This window comes from Cervus canadensis, chromosome X, assembly GCF_019320065.1.
Source record: "Cervus canadensis isolate Bull #8, Minnesota chromosome X, ASM1932006v1, whole genome shotgun sequence".
Taxonomy (NCBI): domain Eukaryota; kingdom Metazoa; phylum Chordata; class Mammalia; order Artiodactyla; family Cervidae; genus Cervus; species Cervus canadensis.
Genome location: NC_057419.1, coordinates 77,892,681 through 77,909,682, shown reverse-complemented (window position 1 = coordinate 77,909,682; position 17,002 = coordinate 77,892,681). Strand labels below are relative to the sequence as shown.

Here is a 17,002-nt window from a genome sequence, read left to right as displayed (position 1 = left end):
AAATTTTAAATAATACAGAAATGTATAATAAAGAGGGTTTAAGTCCTTATAATACAACATTGAAGAGATAACCCATCTTTTAACAGTGTGGAGTATATTCTTCCTAATTTTTTTCTGTGCATATACAAACATAAATGCATGTGTGTTGTGTGCTAAGTCACTTCAGTTTTGTCCAACTCTTTGCGACGCCATGGACTGTAGCCCACCAGGCTCCTCTGTCCATGGGATTCTCCAAGCAAGAATACTGGAGTGGGTTGTCATATCCTTCTCCAGGGGATCTTCCTGACCCAGGATTGAACCCATTTCTCATGTCTCATGCATTGGCAGGATGGTTCTTTACCACTAGTGCCACCTGCGAAGTCCAACATAAATGCATACCACACATTTTCTCTGTCAGAAAACAAGACTTAGTTTATGTACTTACACTCGTCTCCTTGGCTTAAGAGTAACTGTATGCTATCAAACTGTACTTTGTTTTCAGGGTAGAGAAAATATACTCCTGATTGAATTGAAAAATGGAAGTTTATTTTACCTGATGGTTTTTGATGATTGTGTACTTCTGCAATCAGACAGTAGAAAAGGGGATTGTCCCCAAAGCCATCCCTGAGTAAATCTGAAATATCAATTCACATAAAATATATTAGAAAGTTTATCATACATTGATATGAATCAGCCATAGATTTACACTTATTCCCCATCCCGATCCCCCCTCCCACCTCCCTCTCCACCCGATTCCTCTGGGTCTTCCCAGTGCACCAGGCCCGAGCACTTGTCTCATGCATCCCACCTGGGCTGGTGATCTGTTTCACCATAGATAGTATACATGCTGTTCTTTTGAAACATCCGACCCTCACCTTCTCCCACAGAGTTCAAAAGTCTGTTCTGTATTTCTGTGTCTCTTTTTCTGTTTTGCATATAGGGTTATTGTTACCATCTTTCTAAATTCCATATATATGTGTTAGTATGCTGTAATGTTCTTTATCTTTCTGGCTTATCAATGTATGACAAAACCCACTGAAATGTTGTGAAGTAATTAGCCTCCAACTAATAAAAAAATTAAAAAAAAAACAAAAAGAAAAAAAAATATATTAGAAAGTTTAAAGAGAAGGAAGATAGTGTAGTTGGCAATGCCAGAATTCCTTTGCTTATTTTAATACCTGTACTTGTAGCTTCCAGAGGACAGCTTGACTGATAAATTTCAGTTAATTTTGGTGAAATTCAGCCATCAGCCTAGTGGTGGCTTCCAACTGCCCCCACCCACTCGATCATCAACAAACACTTTTAAACAACTGTCTTAAATGTGCTCAAAGAACTAAGGGGAGACATGCACACAGGAAAAATATGTATAAACAAAGTAGAGATACCAATAAAGAAATAGAAATTATAAAAAATAATCCCCACCAAAAAATTCTGAAGCTGAAAAGTGTAATAAAAGTGTACTGCAGGGGTTCAAAATCCAAATTTCTAAGCAAGCTGAAAAAAGAATCAGTGAACTTAAAGATAGGATAATTAAAATTATCAAGTCTGAGGAACAAGAAAAGTAAAAAGCCTAAGATATCTGTGGAACACCATCAAGCAGACCAACATATGTATTATGGAACTCTCAGAAGAAGAGAGAAAGTAAGGAAAAAGGAACATTTGAATAATGACTGAAAACTTCCAAAATGGATGCAGTACATCATTTTACAAATCCAAGTTCAACAAACTCCAAGTAGTATAAGCCCCAAAAGATCAATACCAAGACACATAATTAAAGAGAAAATCTTCAAAGCAGCAAGACAGAAATAACTTGTCACATACAATGGCTCCTCAATAGGATTATCATCTGATTTCTCATCAGAAACCTTGGCAGCCAGTACAGAGGACAGGGGAGAAGAGGAAGAGTGCAGAAACTTAACCAAGAATTCTATATCCACCAAAAAATCCTTCAAAAATGAGGGAGAAATTAAGATATCCCCAGTTCTCCCCGAAACTCAAAAAAAAAAAAAAAAAGCTGAGGAAATTCATTATCACTAGGTCTGCCCTGCACAAAATGGAGTCCTTCAGGTTGAAATGGAAGGAAAATAGGCAATACTCAAAGCAATATGAAGAAATAAAGATAATGGTGCCTAGTTAAAGGTAAATATATGGGCAATTATAAAAAAAACTAGTGTCACTTTAAATTTATTTATAGTTCTACTTTTTATTTTCTACATGATTTAAAAGACAGTGCATAAAATTAGTCATTAATGTTTGTTCTTGGACACACAATGTATAAAGATGTAATCTGTGACATCAATGACGTAAAAAGGGGGAATGGAGATATATAAGGGAAGAGTTTTTGTATGCTATTGACATTAAGCTAATATAAATTCAAATTTTACTGTTACAACTTTTGGATGTTATTGAGTTGGCCAAAAGCTCATTTGAGTTTTTCCATAAAACCTGAACAAATATTTTTGGCCAACCTAATAAATGTAGTCCCCGTGATAACATCAAAGAAAATATCTATAGAATATACACCTAAGGAAATGAGAAGGGAATCAAAACATTTTACTGCAAAAATAAAAAGAAGGTAGAAATGTGGAAATGAAGGACAGAAAACTACATAGAATACAAATGGGAAAATGTCAGAAGTCCCTCCTTGTTGGTAATTACTTTAAATATAAGTGGATTAAATGCCCTAATCAAAAGACAGAGATTAGCAGAATGGATTAAAAAAAAAAAGCATGATCCAACTGTATGCTATCTATAAGAGACACTGACTTTTTTTTTTTTTTTTTGACACTGACTATTAAAAAGGTCATGTCCAACTCTTTGTGACCCCATGGGCTTTAGCCCACCAGGCTCCTCTGTCCATGGAATTCTCCAGGCAAGAATACTGGAGTGGGTTGCCATTTCCTTCTCCAGGGGATGTTCCCAACCCAGGGATCAAACCCGGCTCTCCCACAATGCAGGCAGACTCTTTACCAACTGGGCCACCAGGGAAACCCTTATAAGAGACTCACTTTAGATTAAAAAAAAAACAAGAATATATAGTATTGATTGCTGTTGTTGTATGGCAGGAATCAACACAACATTGTAAAGCAGTTGTCCTCCAATTAAAAATAAATTTCTAGATTCCATATATATGCAATTATATGCAATAGTTGTCTTTCTGGCTTACTTCACTCTGTATAATAGGCTCTATGCAGGGAACCCAAAGCTGGTGCTCTGTGATAACCTGGAGGGATGGTGTGGAGAAGGAGGAGGGAGAGGGACTCAAGAGGGAGGCATCACATATATGCCTATGGCTGATTCATGTTGATATATGGCATAAGCCATCACAATAGTGTAAATTAATTATCCACCAATTAAAATATTTTTTAAAAGAAAAACAATTTTAATAAGCACAAGAAGGTTGATAGTGAAATGATGGAAAAAGACATTTCATGCAAATAGTAATCTAAAGAAAGCTGGAGTGGCTGTACTAATATAACACAAAATAGACTTTAAGTGGAAAACTGTTACAGGGGAGAGGATATTAAATAGTGATAGAAGGTTCAATTCAGCAAGAAGATATAACATTTATAAACATTTATGCACCAAACATCAGAGCTCCCAAATATATGAAGCAAATATTGAGAGAATTGAAGATAGAGACTGCTCTAAAATAATAGGTCTCTAAAATAATAGTAGGGAACTTCATGACATCAATTTCAATAATGTACTGAACAACCAGAACAATGATAAATACATTAATATTGATAGATTATATGAACAAAACTGGACCCCTAACAGAAAGCGCACCCCACCCAAAAACATAATACACATTTTTCTTGAACTTTCTCTAGGATAGACCATATGTTAGGCCAAAAAGCAAGTGTTAATACATTTTGAAAGATCAAAACCATACAGAGTATCTTTTCCAATCACAATAGATTGAAACTAGAAATCAACAGAAGGAAACTAGGAAATTCACAAATATGTGGAAATTAACAATGCACTCAAAAAACTAGTGGCTCAAAGTAGAAGTAAAAAGAGAAATTAGAAAAAAGAGATGAATGAGAAGGAAAACACAACATATAAAACTTATGATCATTACAGTATACTAACACATATATATGAAATTTAGAAAGATGGTAATGATAACCCTATATGCAAAACAGAAAGAGAGGCACAGATGTACAGAACAGACTTTTGGACTCTGTGGGAGAAGGCGAGGGTGGGATGTTTCAAGAGAACAGCATCGAAACATGTATATTATCTAGGGTGAAACAGATCACCAGCCTAGGTTGGATGCACGAGACAAGTGCTCAGATCTGGTGCACTGGGAAGACCCAGAGGGATCGGGTAGAGAGGGAAGTGGGAGGGGGGATCAGGATGGGGAATACATGTAAATCCATGGCTGATTCATGTCAATGTATGACAAAAACCACTACAACATTGTAAAGTAATTAGCCTTCAACTAATAAAAATAAATGAAAAAAAAAAACTTATGAGATGCAGTGAAAGAAGTGCTCAGAGGAGAACTTATAGTTGGAAATGCCAACATTAAAGAAAAAAAGAAAAGAAAGGCCTCAAGCAATAATTAATCTAACACCTTAGGAACCAGAACTAGCAGAAAGAAGGCAATAAAGATTAGAAAGGAGATTAAGCTAAGTAGAAGATAGAAATGCAATAGAGAAAATCAATGGAACCAAAAATTGGTTATTTGAAAAGGTCAACAAATTTATAGGTAGATTGACAAAGAAGGAAAAAAAAAGCCAAGTAATTAAAATCCACTGACCTTACAGAGATAAAAAAATATTATAAGTACTGTGAATTGTACACCAACAAATTAGATAGCCAAAAAGAACAGATTCCTTGAAACTTATGAATTCAAGAAGAAATAAAATCTAAGCAGCGCTATAACAAGAGTTTGAATCAATAATAATAAAAAATCTCCCAACAAAGCAAAGTCAGGGACCACCAGATGGTTTCACTGGAGAATTCTACCAAACATTTAGAGAATTAACACCAATCCTTCTCAAACTCTTTCCCAAAAATTGAAGAGGAGGGAACTTTTTATAACTCATTTTATTAAGTCAGCATTATTCTGATACCAAATACAGAAAAAGACATCACAAGAAAATCAAAGACCAATATCCCTTATTAATACAGATGCAAAAGTACTCAACAAAATATTAATAGCAAATTGAACCCAACAGTATATTAATAGGATCATTCACTATGACCAAGTGTGATTCATCCTAGGGATGAAAGGATGGTTCAATATAAGGAAATCAATCGTGTTAACAGAACAAAGGGGGAAAAAGAACACAGAACCATCTCAATTGTTACAGAAAAGGCAACTGACAGGATGTACACTCTCAACTCTGCTATTCAACATTGTACTGGAAGTTATAGCTAGAGCTATTATACAATAAAAAGAAATAAAAGCCATCCAAATTAGAAAGGAAGAGGTAAAATGACCTGTATCTAGGCAAGAATACTGGAGTGATTTGCCACACCTTTCTCCAAGGGATCATCTCATGTTCCCTGCATTGTCAGGCAAGTTCTTTATCACTACTACCACCTGGGAAGCCCTTATTTTCTGATGACATAAGCCTATTTATAGACAATCCCAAAGAATCCAAAAGAAAGCTACTAACACAAATTCAGCAAAGTTGCAGGCTACAAGATCAACAAACATAAATCAGTTGTATTGTTATACACCAGCAAAGAACAAACCAAAAAATCAATTAAAAAAGCAATTCCATTTACAACCGCCCCTAAAAAATAACTAAATACCTAGGAATAAATGTACCCAAGGAGGTGAAATACATACAAAAAACTATAAAACATTGCTGAAAGAAATTAAAGATCTAAAAAAATTAAAAGTTATCCTGTGTTCACAGATAAGACTTAATATTGTTAAGATGTCAGTATTATCCAAAGTGATCTGAAGATTCACTGCCATCCCAATAAAAATTCTAACATCCTCTTTCACAGGAGTGATGAAACTGATCCTCAGATTCATTTGGAATCCCATGTGTGTAATTTTATTTAGGTCAAGACTTCACTTGACCGAAGATGGGGTTACATCCTGATAAACTCATCATAAGTGGAAAATATCATAAATCAAAAATGTATTTAATATACCCAAACTATTGAGCATCATAGTTTAGCCTAAACCTAAACCTACCTTAAACCTGGGGTTTTCCTGGTAGCTCAGCTGGTAAAGAGTCCGCCTGCAATGCAGCAGACCCCACTTCAATTCCTGGGTTGGGAAGATCCACTAGAAAAGGGATAGGTTACCCACTCCAGTATTCTTGGGCTTCCCTGGTGGCTCAGCTGATAAAGAATCTGCCTGCAATGCAGGAGACCTGGGTTTAATCCCTGGGTTGGGAAGATCCCTTGGAGAAGGGAACAGCTACCCACTCCAGGATTCTGGCCTGGAGACTCCGATGGATTGTATAGTCAGTGGGGTCGCAAAGAGTCAGGCATGACTGAATGACTTTCATTTCACTACCTTAAACCTTCTGAGAGCACTTAGATTAGCCTGCATGCTGTCGTTTCAGTTGGGTCTGACTCTTTGTGACCCTATGGACTGCAGCCCGCTAGGCTCCTCTGTCCATGGTATTCTCCAGGCAGCAATACTGGAGTGGGTTTCCATGCCCTCCTCCAGGGGATCTTCCTGACCCAGGGATCGAACCCACATCTCATTATTTCCTGCATTGCCAGGTAGGTTCTTTACCACTAGTGCCACTGAAGAAGCCCTTACATTAACCTAGAGTGGGGCAAAATTATCTAACACAAAGCCTATTTTATAATAAAGTGTTGAATATCTCATGTAATTTACTGATTACTGAGTGAAAACAGAATGGTTGTATGGGTACAGAATGGTTGTAAATGTATCAGTTATTAACCCTCATGATTACATCACTGACAAGGAGCCACAGCTCACTGCTTCTGCCAAGCATCATAAGAAAGCATCCTATGCATATAGCTAGCCCAGGTAAAGGACAAACTTCAAAATATGACATAGAGTTTCTATTGAGTGTGTACTGCTTTTGAACCATTATAAAGTCCAAAAATCTTTAAGTCATACCATAAGTAAGTCAGGGACTGTACACTTTAATCATTTCATTTCTTCTCTCATTCCCTGCCTAAAATGTTGTAATTCATCATCTTGTAGATTCTATGAAAACCTACAAGACATTCTGGAATTAACACCCCAAAAAGATGTCCTTTTCATCATAGGGGACTGGAATGCAAAAGTAGGAAGTCAAGAGATACCTGGAATAACAGGCAAATTTAGCCTTGGAGTACGAAATGAAGTGGAGCAAAGGCTAATAGAGTTTTGCCAAGAGAACACACTGGTCATAGCAAACATCATCTTCCAACAACATAGGAGACAACACAACACATGGACATCACAAGATGGTCAAAACCGAAATCAGATTATGTTCTTTGCAGCCAAAGATGGAGAAGCTCCATATGGTTAGCAAAAACAGGAGCTGACTGTGGCTCAAATCATGAACTCTTTATTGCAAATTCAGACTTAAATGGAAGAAAGTAGGAAAAACCACTAGACCATTCAGGTAAGACCTAAACCAAATCCCTTACGATTATACAGTGAAAGTGACAAACAGATTCAAGGGATTAGATCTGATAGATAGGGTGTCTGAAGAACTATGAACAGAGGTTCGTGACATTGTACAGGAGGCAGGGATCAAGACCATCCCCAAGAAAAAGAAATGCAAAAAGGCAAAATGGTTGTCTGAGGAGGCCTTACAAATAGCTGTGTAAAGAAGAGAAACTAAAGGCAAAGGAGAAAAAGAAAGATATACTCATTAGGATGCAGAGTTCCAAAGAATAGCAAGGAGAGATAAGAAAGTCTTCCTCAGTGATCAATGCAAAGAAATAGAGGAAAACAATAGAATGGGAAAGACTAGAGATCTCTTTAAGAAAATTAGAGATACCAAGGGAACATTTTGTGCAAAGATGGGCACAATAAATGACATAAATGGTATGGACCTAACAGAAGCAGAAGATATTAAGGAGAGGTGGCAAGAATACACAAAAGACCTATACAAAAAAGATCTTCATGACCCAGATAATCACGACGGTGTGATCACTCACCTAGAGCCAGACATCCTGGAATGTGAAGTCAAGTGGGCCTTAGGACGCATCATTACGAACAAAGCTAGTGGAGGTGATGGAATTCCAATTGAGCTATTCAAATCCTAAAAGATGATGCTGTCAAAGTGCTGCACTCAATATGCCAACAAATTTGGAAAACTCAGCAGTGGCCACAAGACTAGAAAAGGTCAGTTTACATTCCAATCCCAAAGAAAATCAATGCCAAAAAATGTTCAAACTACTGCACAATTGCACTAATCTCACACATTAGCAAAGTAATGCTCAAAACTCTCCAAGCCAGGCTTCAACAGTATGTGAACTATGAACTTTCAGATGTTCAAGCTGGATTTAGAGAAGGCAGAGGAACCAGAGATCAAATTGCCAACATCCACTGGATCATCGAAGAAGCAAAAGAGTTCCAGAAAAACATCTGCTTTATTGACTACAACAAAGCATTTGACTCTGTGGTTCACAACAAACTGTGGAAAATTCTTCAAGTGACTGGAATACCAGACCACCTTACCTGCCTTCTGAGAAATCTGTATGCAGGTCAAGAAGCAACAGTTAGAACTGGCCATGGAACATCAGACCAGTTCTAAAACGGGAAAGGAGGACATCAAGGCTATATATTGTCACCCTGTTTATTTAACTTATATGCAAAGTACATCATGCGAAATGCCAAACTGGATGAAGCACAAGATGGAATCAAGATTGCCGGGAGAAATATCAATAACCTCAGATATGCAGATGACATCACCCTAATGGCAGAAATCAAAGAGGAACTTAAGAGCCTCTTGATGAAAGTGAAAGAGGAGAGTGAAAATGTTGGCTTAAAAATCAACATTAAAAAAATGAAGATCATGGCATCTGGTCCCATCATTTCACGGTAAATAGATGGGGAAACAATGGAAATAGTGAGAGGCTTTATTTTCTTGGGTTCCCAAAATCACTGCAGATGGTGATTGCAACCATGAAATTAAAAGATGCTTGCTCCTTGGAAGAAAAGTTATGACCAACCTAAACAGCATATTAAAAAGCAGAGACATTACTTTGCCAACAAAGGTCCATCTAGTCAGAGCTATGGTTTTTCCAGTGGTCATGTATGGATGTGAGAGTTGGACTACAAAGAAAGCTGAGCACCGAAGAATTGATGCTTCTGAACTGTGGTGTTGGAGAAGACTCTTGAGAGTCCCTTGGACTGCAAGGATATCAAACCAGTCAATCCTAAAGGAAATCAACCCTGAATATTCATCGGAAGTACTGATGCTGAAGCTGAAACTCCAATACTTTGGCCACCTGATGCGAAGAACCTGATGTTGGGAAAGACTGAAGACAGGAGGGGAAGGGGATGACAGAGGCTAAGATGTTTGGATGGGATCACTGGCTCGATGAATGTGAGTTTGAGCAAGTTCCAGGAGTTGGTGATGAATAGGGAAGCCTGGCATGCTGCAGTCCATGGGGTCTCAAAGAGTCAAACACAACTGAGCGACTGAACTGAACTAGCCTATTAATATTGCTGGCTATCAAAATGTAGTAAATTCCTTGAAAATAGTTTTAAGTCATTTTGTTTTTATCCATTTCATCCTATCAGGCTTCTTCTAACATATTGGGCATTAAATTATACTGTCTTTGATCAACTACACTTCTCATTTTATATATTGAAAATTAGTTGAAGTCCATTGCTGCTGTAAAGATGATTTAACTATCAGTTTCATACTTTAAAAATGGGGAAAATATACTGCTGCACTTACAAAACTATTAATAGCACTTCATACGAACTTTTGCCCTGTACATCTAGATACTATTAATGACAGTTTCTTTGTGCACCAAGGACAGCAGCATCCACATATCTAGGTACAAGTAATGCTTTGTGCATACATTATGCCATGTTTCTTTTTCTAACTCTGAAAATATCATCTTACCCTTTGATGTTAACTTCACTGCATCTAGCATGTTTTCACAGGCAGCCAATTCCTGTCAAAGTAGAGAAAACTTTCAGTTTATGGTTTAGTAACAAATTCTTTAATTTTTTAAAAATTTTGGCCATTCTGCACACCTTGCAGTATCTTTTAGTTCCCCAAACAGAGACTGAACCCATGTCATGGCAGTAAAAGCGCCAAGTCTTAACCAGCAGACTACAAGGGGATTCCTAGTAACAAATTCTTAAGATGATAAGCATGAAGTTTTTATTGAGCATTTATTAACGTACGACGCTGTGGGTAGTATTAAAATGAATCAGACTTAACTCCAGTCATCTAGAAACTTAAAATCCAAAATAGCATATGCAACAAGACAATAAATATATAGAGAAATTAACTATGTCAATACATCACTCCTGTGAAGGTCTATCTAGGTAACTAGGTAGCTATCTAGGTAACTAGCCTTGAATACAATGAAATCAGGAAGTAAAGCCAAAAGGTTTTCTGAGCATTCAAGGTAGATGTCACAAAGTCTTATAAAGTTCACAGACTTTACAGAGAAGTCTGTTGTGTTTGCTTGTGAGGTGTTCTTTCCAATTTAACTTTAGAATTTATTTGGCTTTTTAATATAATTTTTTCTACACCTTCAAATTAATTTTTCACAGTTTGGATCTCATGTTTGGAAAGGCAATCCCCATTTTGGAATTATAAAAATAGTCACTTTTGTTCCTTTCTTAATTTTTTTTTATTTTTTCCAGTTTTTTTGAGATATAATAGACATATAACATTGTATTAATCCAAGGTGCACAACATAATGATTTGATGTATGTATACATTGTGATATGATTACCACAATAAGTTTAGTTAACATTAATGATGTCATATAGTTACAATTTATTTCTTGTGATGAGAACTTTTAAGATCTAGTCTCTTAATAACTTTCAAATATGCACTACAGTTTTGTTAACTATGGGCTTCTTTGTTAACTGTAGCCACTATACTGTACATGACATCCCCAGAGCTTATTTATCTTATACCTGGAAGTCTTTACCCTTTAACTACCTTCAGCCATCTCCCCCACCCCCACCTCCCACCTCTAGGAACCACCAATCTGTTTTAAGTTCTTTATATATTAATAATTGATTAATTTGGTTTTATCTGTGTGTAAGAAGGTGGAATTTCTCCTTTGTCTTTTTCCCCAATTATCCCAACACTGTTTATTTAATAACCCATCTTTTATTAACTGAATTGAAATGTCCACTTTATTATGTACCATTATTGTTCTTGTTTAGTCGCTAAGTGCTATCTAAATCTTTTGTGACTCCACAGACTGTAGCCCACCAGGCTCCTCGGTCCATAGGATTTCCCAGGCAAGAATATTGAAGTGGGTTGTTATTTCCTTCTCCAGGGAATCTTCCCAACCCAGGGATCAAGCCCATATCTCCTGCATTGGCAGGAAAATTCTTTACTGCTTAGGCACCAGGGAGGCCCTATCATGTACTACATTCACATACATACCTAAGAGAACTTCTAGACTCTCCATTCTGTTCCAGTGATCTATCTCTGCATCTATTGTAATAGATTACCATAGTATTTTAATTACTTACAGCTTTATAGTATCTGGTAGGAATGACCTCCCCTCATCACTCTTCTTTTTGGAATTTTTCTAGAAACAGTCACACATTTATTCTTCTTGGAGATTTTGACTGGAATCTCATTAAATTTATAGTGGAAAAAGTCTTTAAAATACATAAGGAAGACAGCAAGGGCCAGATTATATAAAGCATTGCTAAGAAATTTGGATTTTATTCTCAGTGCAACCAGAGCCCAATGAAGTTTGAGCATTTTGGAGCACCTTCCCTAAGATACTGTAAGCTCTTTGAGGGCAGCAACTATAGTTTAATAATCTGGTGTCCTTTATAGTGGAGCTTCCCAGGTGGCTCAGTGGTAAAGAATCCCCTGCCAATGCAGGAGACACAGGATTGATACCTACGTCAGTAAGATCCCCTGGAGAAGGAAACTGCAACCCACTCCAGTATTCTTGCCTAGAGAATCCCATGGACAGAGGAGCCTACAGTCCATGAGATCACAAAAGAGTTGGACATGACAGCTATTAAAGAACAGCAACATCCTTTATAGTACTTAGCACATGGCCTTTCCCTAGTACATACTCAATGTATGCATAGTGAACAAAAATCAGATATTAACGGTACATAGTCCTTCTTATGGATCAGCAATGGTCCAAACACCACACTTTGAGAACTACCATAAAAAGGCTTTAAATGGAAAGTCTGATAAGCAGGAAGTTATGACTGCCTAGCCATAAAGTGGCTAGATGGCCAAATAATGCTGTGGTGTGGTGATTAATAGGATAAAACAGATGCATATAGAGGATGCTTGGAAGAGTTTTAAGACTCTTGGCAGGACAGTAAGTAAAACCTGCAAAACTCTCAGTTAAGGAATGAATTATTATGATGGCAAACTCTCATAAATTCATTTACAAAGAGAATGCCTTGCAAACTTAGCAATGAACAGGAGTAAGGATGAATAGATATATATGCATTAGAGAAGATCATCTAAAAGCAAATTAATCATATTCATGTCTGTGGTACAGAGTAATTTATCTTTTCTATTATTTTCTACAGTGAATATTCATTAAAATTATTTCCAAGAAACATATAGTGTTTATTCAAGCACAAGAGGCAAATTCAAAAGTAAATGTGGTTAGGAACTTCACAGATACAGGTTCACTAAAGTCAGAGAATCTAGTGATGTTTTTCCCTTGGTGATAACAATGGGCCCTGTTTGTAAAGATAAGGAAGGTAAGTTTTCTGGATAGAAAGATTCATTGTTGTTCAATAATAAATTTATTAACTGCCAACTGAATGTTAGATACTAAGCTAAAAAAAACTCTTTAAAATTATTTTCTACCTGGAAAAATATGGTTCGAGAATAATTACCATGTTGGGCATAGTATTTTGATTGATGACCTAGTCATGTGGATTAATGCCAGTTAGAGAAATGATGTGGGAATTTTGGTGGATAGAATGAAATAGAAGACATGGAAAGATAGATAATCCAGTTCTTACAGATCTGTAACCAGGCCTAGCATCATTTTGACAGACAGATTTCACTTGAAAACTTCCAGTATTTTATTTTGCCCATGAAAACACATTCTCTGATCCAAGGGAACAGAAACTTGGCCTAATTTAAATCATATATTAGATGGAAACAGTTCCATTACAAAAATATTTTATAAGGGTGACTTGTTCCAGCCATATATTTACTCCTTTAAAAAAATCTAACCAACTGCTTTTATATGGGCTTTTATATGGAATTGTTTAGGTTGTGTATCACATAAATGATTGCCTTGAGTGCCACAGAGCTCCAGCACAGTAGCTATGGCTAATTGTTTGTCCCTTTTACTGCACTGGGATGATTTCCAGGAAAACCATTAAAAGGAATTTTCAAATGAGAAATTTTTAACCCTGCTCCTTGGACTCCTGGGAGGATATCTGTGGATGGGCTTCAGTAGTCAAACAACAGTCTGAAATTATACAGAAAAACTGCTGTGGACAAATATTGTTTCTGGACAGTTAATCATGAGATTCCACAAGTAGGTGTGGTCTTCAAACAAAGATGCCCGATCCTAAAATCTTAGCTATTATTAGCTAGAAATTCTATCACTGACAGGTCATTCATGTGAGTTAAGCATTCCTTTTATTGAAGATCCTTTTTTAAAGTTAAAATTTCCCCAGGAGGAACAACACATTAGGTCCCTGAAATATCCATGTTGGTTTCCCCTTGATTTTTTTAAGCCCCCCACTATAAGTCAAGCAATTAATATGTAATCATTTTATATTCTGAATCATTACAACAATCTTGTGAATAGATAGTATTGTGATCTTGATTTTAGATGTGGAAACAGAAGTTTATAGAGCTTAAGTAACTTCCAGAAATTTATATACATGAGTCATAATTGACAGAGCTAGGATTCAGACAGAATATGCCTTCTGTACCCTCAGCCTTAAACTAATGCCATGAAGCTCCATGGAATGAAGAGAAAGCAGCTTACTTTAATTAGATGCAGGATTTCCGGGCAGTCTCGAGCCTCCGCAGGTCTTACTCGAAAAGAAGTCACACTTGGTTGCCTCATGCTTGGTTGGCTCCTGCCTGGTTGCCTCAGACTTGGCTGGCTCATTCCTAGTTGGCTCCTGCCTGATTGGCTCATGCATGTTTGGCTTGTGCCTGATTGGCTCGGGCCTAGTTGACTCATGATTGATTGGCTCGGGCCTGGTTGCAGTTGACTCAGGCCTGGCTGACTTGTGCCTGATTGGCTTGTGTTTGATTGGCTCATGCCTGTTTGCTTCATGCCTGATTGGCTCAGGACTGCTTGCCTTGTGCCAGATTGCCTCATGCTTATTTGGTACAGGCCTGGTTGCCTCATGCCTAGTTGACCCAGTTGGTTGGTGTCAGGTAAGCTTGTGCTTGGTTGGTTCATGTCCAGTTGCTTCATACCAAGTAAGCTCGTGCCTGGCTGGTTCATGTCTGGTAGGCTTGATTGATTCATACCCAGTTGATTCATGTCTGGTTGGCTGAGGGCTAGTTGGCTTATGACTAGTTGATGGATTGTGGGTTGGCAGAGGACTGATTGGCCAATGACTAAGTGCCTTGATGTAATAGGAGCCCTTAACTACAGTGCTGTTGTGGAAGGCTGTAGGATGTTTCTGTTTTATCTCAACTTGATTCGTTCTTCAAGATACCCCTCTATCAAGATGAGAATGGGAAAATAAAGGAGTGCTATCTAAAAAAGATTATTGATGTCTCTGATTTGCTGGAGTTGACCCCACCAGCTATCACAGTTGTATGCTTATCTGGGTTTCAGGTTGTCATCTGGCCTTTCCCTGCCAATGGGCCAGAAGTGAGGGGCAGAAGAAAATGACCCTGGGAGACTATTACTGCCGCACCACCTTGCACTGTCACTGCCTCACAGCGATGAAGTCACAATGCCCTTATTTACATGTGTACATGCTCCCCCAAGTGGTGAGGGAGGGGTGAGGCAGGGCCTGCTTGACCACTTTATTTCCTCCTCCCAAGAGCGACAAGGCTGAAACAAAAACCTAGAAGGAATCTCAGAGCATATGCTAGACATTCATACTCAGTGCCCACTGTTTTAACCAATCAATTTAAAGATATTTGCCCTAAACCTTTCTGCTTTCCCCATGCTCCAGCCCTGAAATAATTCACTTCCTATTTTTGTTCTGACTTTTACTTATTATCTTTTCCCCACACCATAGACAGTAGAATGTTTAAAAGGGTTCTCCTAGAGAGGTGTTCAAGTCCCTAATGAGGAAAATATTTCTTTACAAATCATTAAGAATATCTGTGGCTACTACATTTTGAGTTATTTTCTGACCTAGGTTCAGTGGGAACATTTTTTTTTTTTAACATTTTCACATTCAATCCCACAGCAACCCTATTATCCCCAATTCTAAGGAAATTGATTCGAAAGATTTGGTAAGCTAACCAAGATCTGAACAGTTGGCAAAGAGCCTGAATTCAGACCCAGGTCTATCTGATTCCAGTTCCAGGATTTTTACCATGATATTATCCTATCCATTATACACATTATACTTATCTCCACCCCCCATATCTGTGAGATCAGGTATGTTGTCCTTTCACCCCATCTCCTCTCATAGAATTACTTCTCTTATCTTTTTATCTGTTGGATCACTTCCTTAATAACATATATTATGTGCTGGTACTAATATTGTTGTAGATGGAGTGTCTTGTATTTTTTTAAAAACATACCAGAAAATGTTGGTTGAAGCTGTGAAGTCTCACAGTTTGCTGATAGGTCTTTATGTATGCATTACTTCATTTAATCATCAAAGCAGGGGTCAGTCCTAAGATGGCAGGGGAATAGGACAGGAAGATCACCTTCTCCCCCACAAATTCATCAAAAGATCATTTGAACACTGAGGAAATTCCACAAAACACTTTCTGAATGCTGGCAGAGGACACCAGGCACCCAGAAAGACAGCCCATTCTCTTTGAAAGGAGGTAGGACAAAATATAAAAGATACAAAGAGAGACGAAAGAGTTAGGGACAGAGACCCATCCCATGGGGTGGGGGGTCGTGAAGGAGAAGTTTCCACACACCAGGAAACCCTCTTACTGGCGGGCCTGTGGGACGTTTTGGAATTTCAGAGGGCAACATAATGGGAAGGAGAAAAAAATAACAAACCCACAGATTACTCGCCTAACTGCAACTCCCAGCAGAGAAGTAGCTCAGACGCTCACATCCACCAACAGGAAGCGGGGACTGAACAGGGAGGCACGGGCTGCATGCTTAGGGAAGGACCGGGCCTGAAAGCCCTGAGGACAATCTGAAGGAGCTAACAGGAGATAACAACCCAAACTGTGGGATAGCCAGAGAGAGAAGAAGAAAGAGAGAGAACTTTCCTGTGAAAAACTCTAACCTAAGGAACTGCTGGACCTGCTCAAAAAACAAAGGACTGAGCAAATACAGAGGAGAGCTAGCCAGCTGCAGACAGGCCCATCCCCCTGCCGGAGGCAGAGAGGCAGGAAGGTGGCAGCCAGAGCTGGAAGGCGAGGGGCAATCTCGGCCCCAGAGATGCATTCTCCACCAAACCATGAGCAGGCTCCCAGTTGCTAACCAAGTCTTCCTGGGATCCTGGATGGTTGACATCCACCAGGAGGGTCACAGTCAGAGATCAGGTCCCCAAAGGAGACACAGAGCACACCTGAGATGGGGCACTCACAGTGCACCCAGTAAACTGAGGGGCTGGAACCAGGAAGGTGATAAGATGCACTGCCCACCTGGGAGAGTGTACTCATCAAGCACCTGGTTGCCTGAGCTGCTCGGAACTGGGAAGGGCACATAATGCAGACCCAGCCGAGTTTGTGCCTTTGTGGAGTACCTGAGAACTGGAACCTTAGCAGCTTAGACCTGAGAAGTACATGCAACCCAGGCC

The 17,002-nt window shown here is 38.4% G+C and overlaps 1 protein-coding gene across 1 annotated transcript in view; it reads right to left on the bottom strand.

Moving 5' to 3' along the window:
• SATL1 (spermidine/spermine N1-acetyl transferase like 1) overlaps positions 1-17,002 on the bottom strand; it is a 30,034-nt gene that overhangs the window by 2,004 nt on the left and 11,028 nt on the right. Inside the window, exons 2-4 of the mRNA XM_043459788.1 lie at positions 14,080-14,651; positions 10,008-10,059; positions 533-613 (exon numbers count right to left, since the gene is read on the bottom strand). Of these exons, the coding sequence (XP_043315723.1) occupies positions 533-613; positions 10,008-10,059; positions 14,080-14,651 (705 nt within the window). The remainder of the gene's footprint in view (positions 1-532; positions 614-10,007; positions 10,060-14,079; positions 14,652-17,002) is intronic.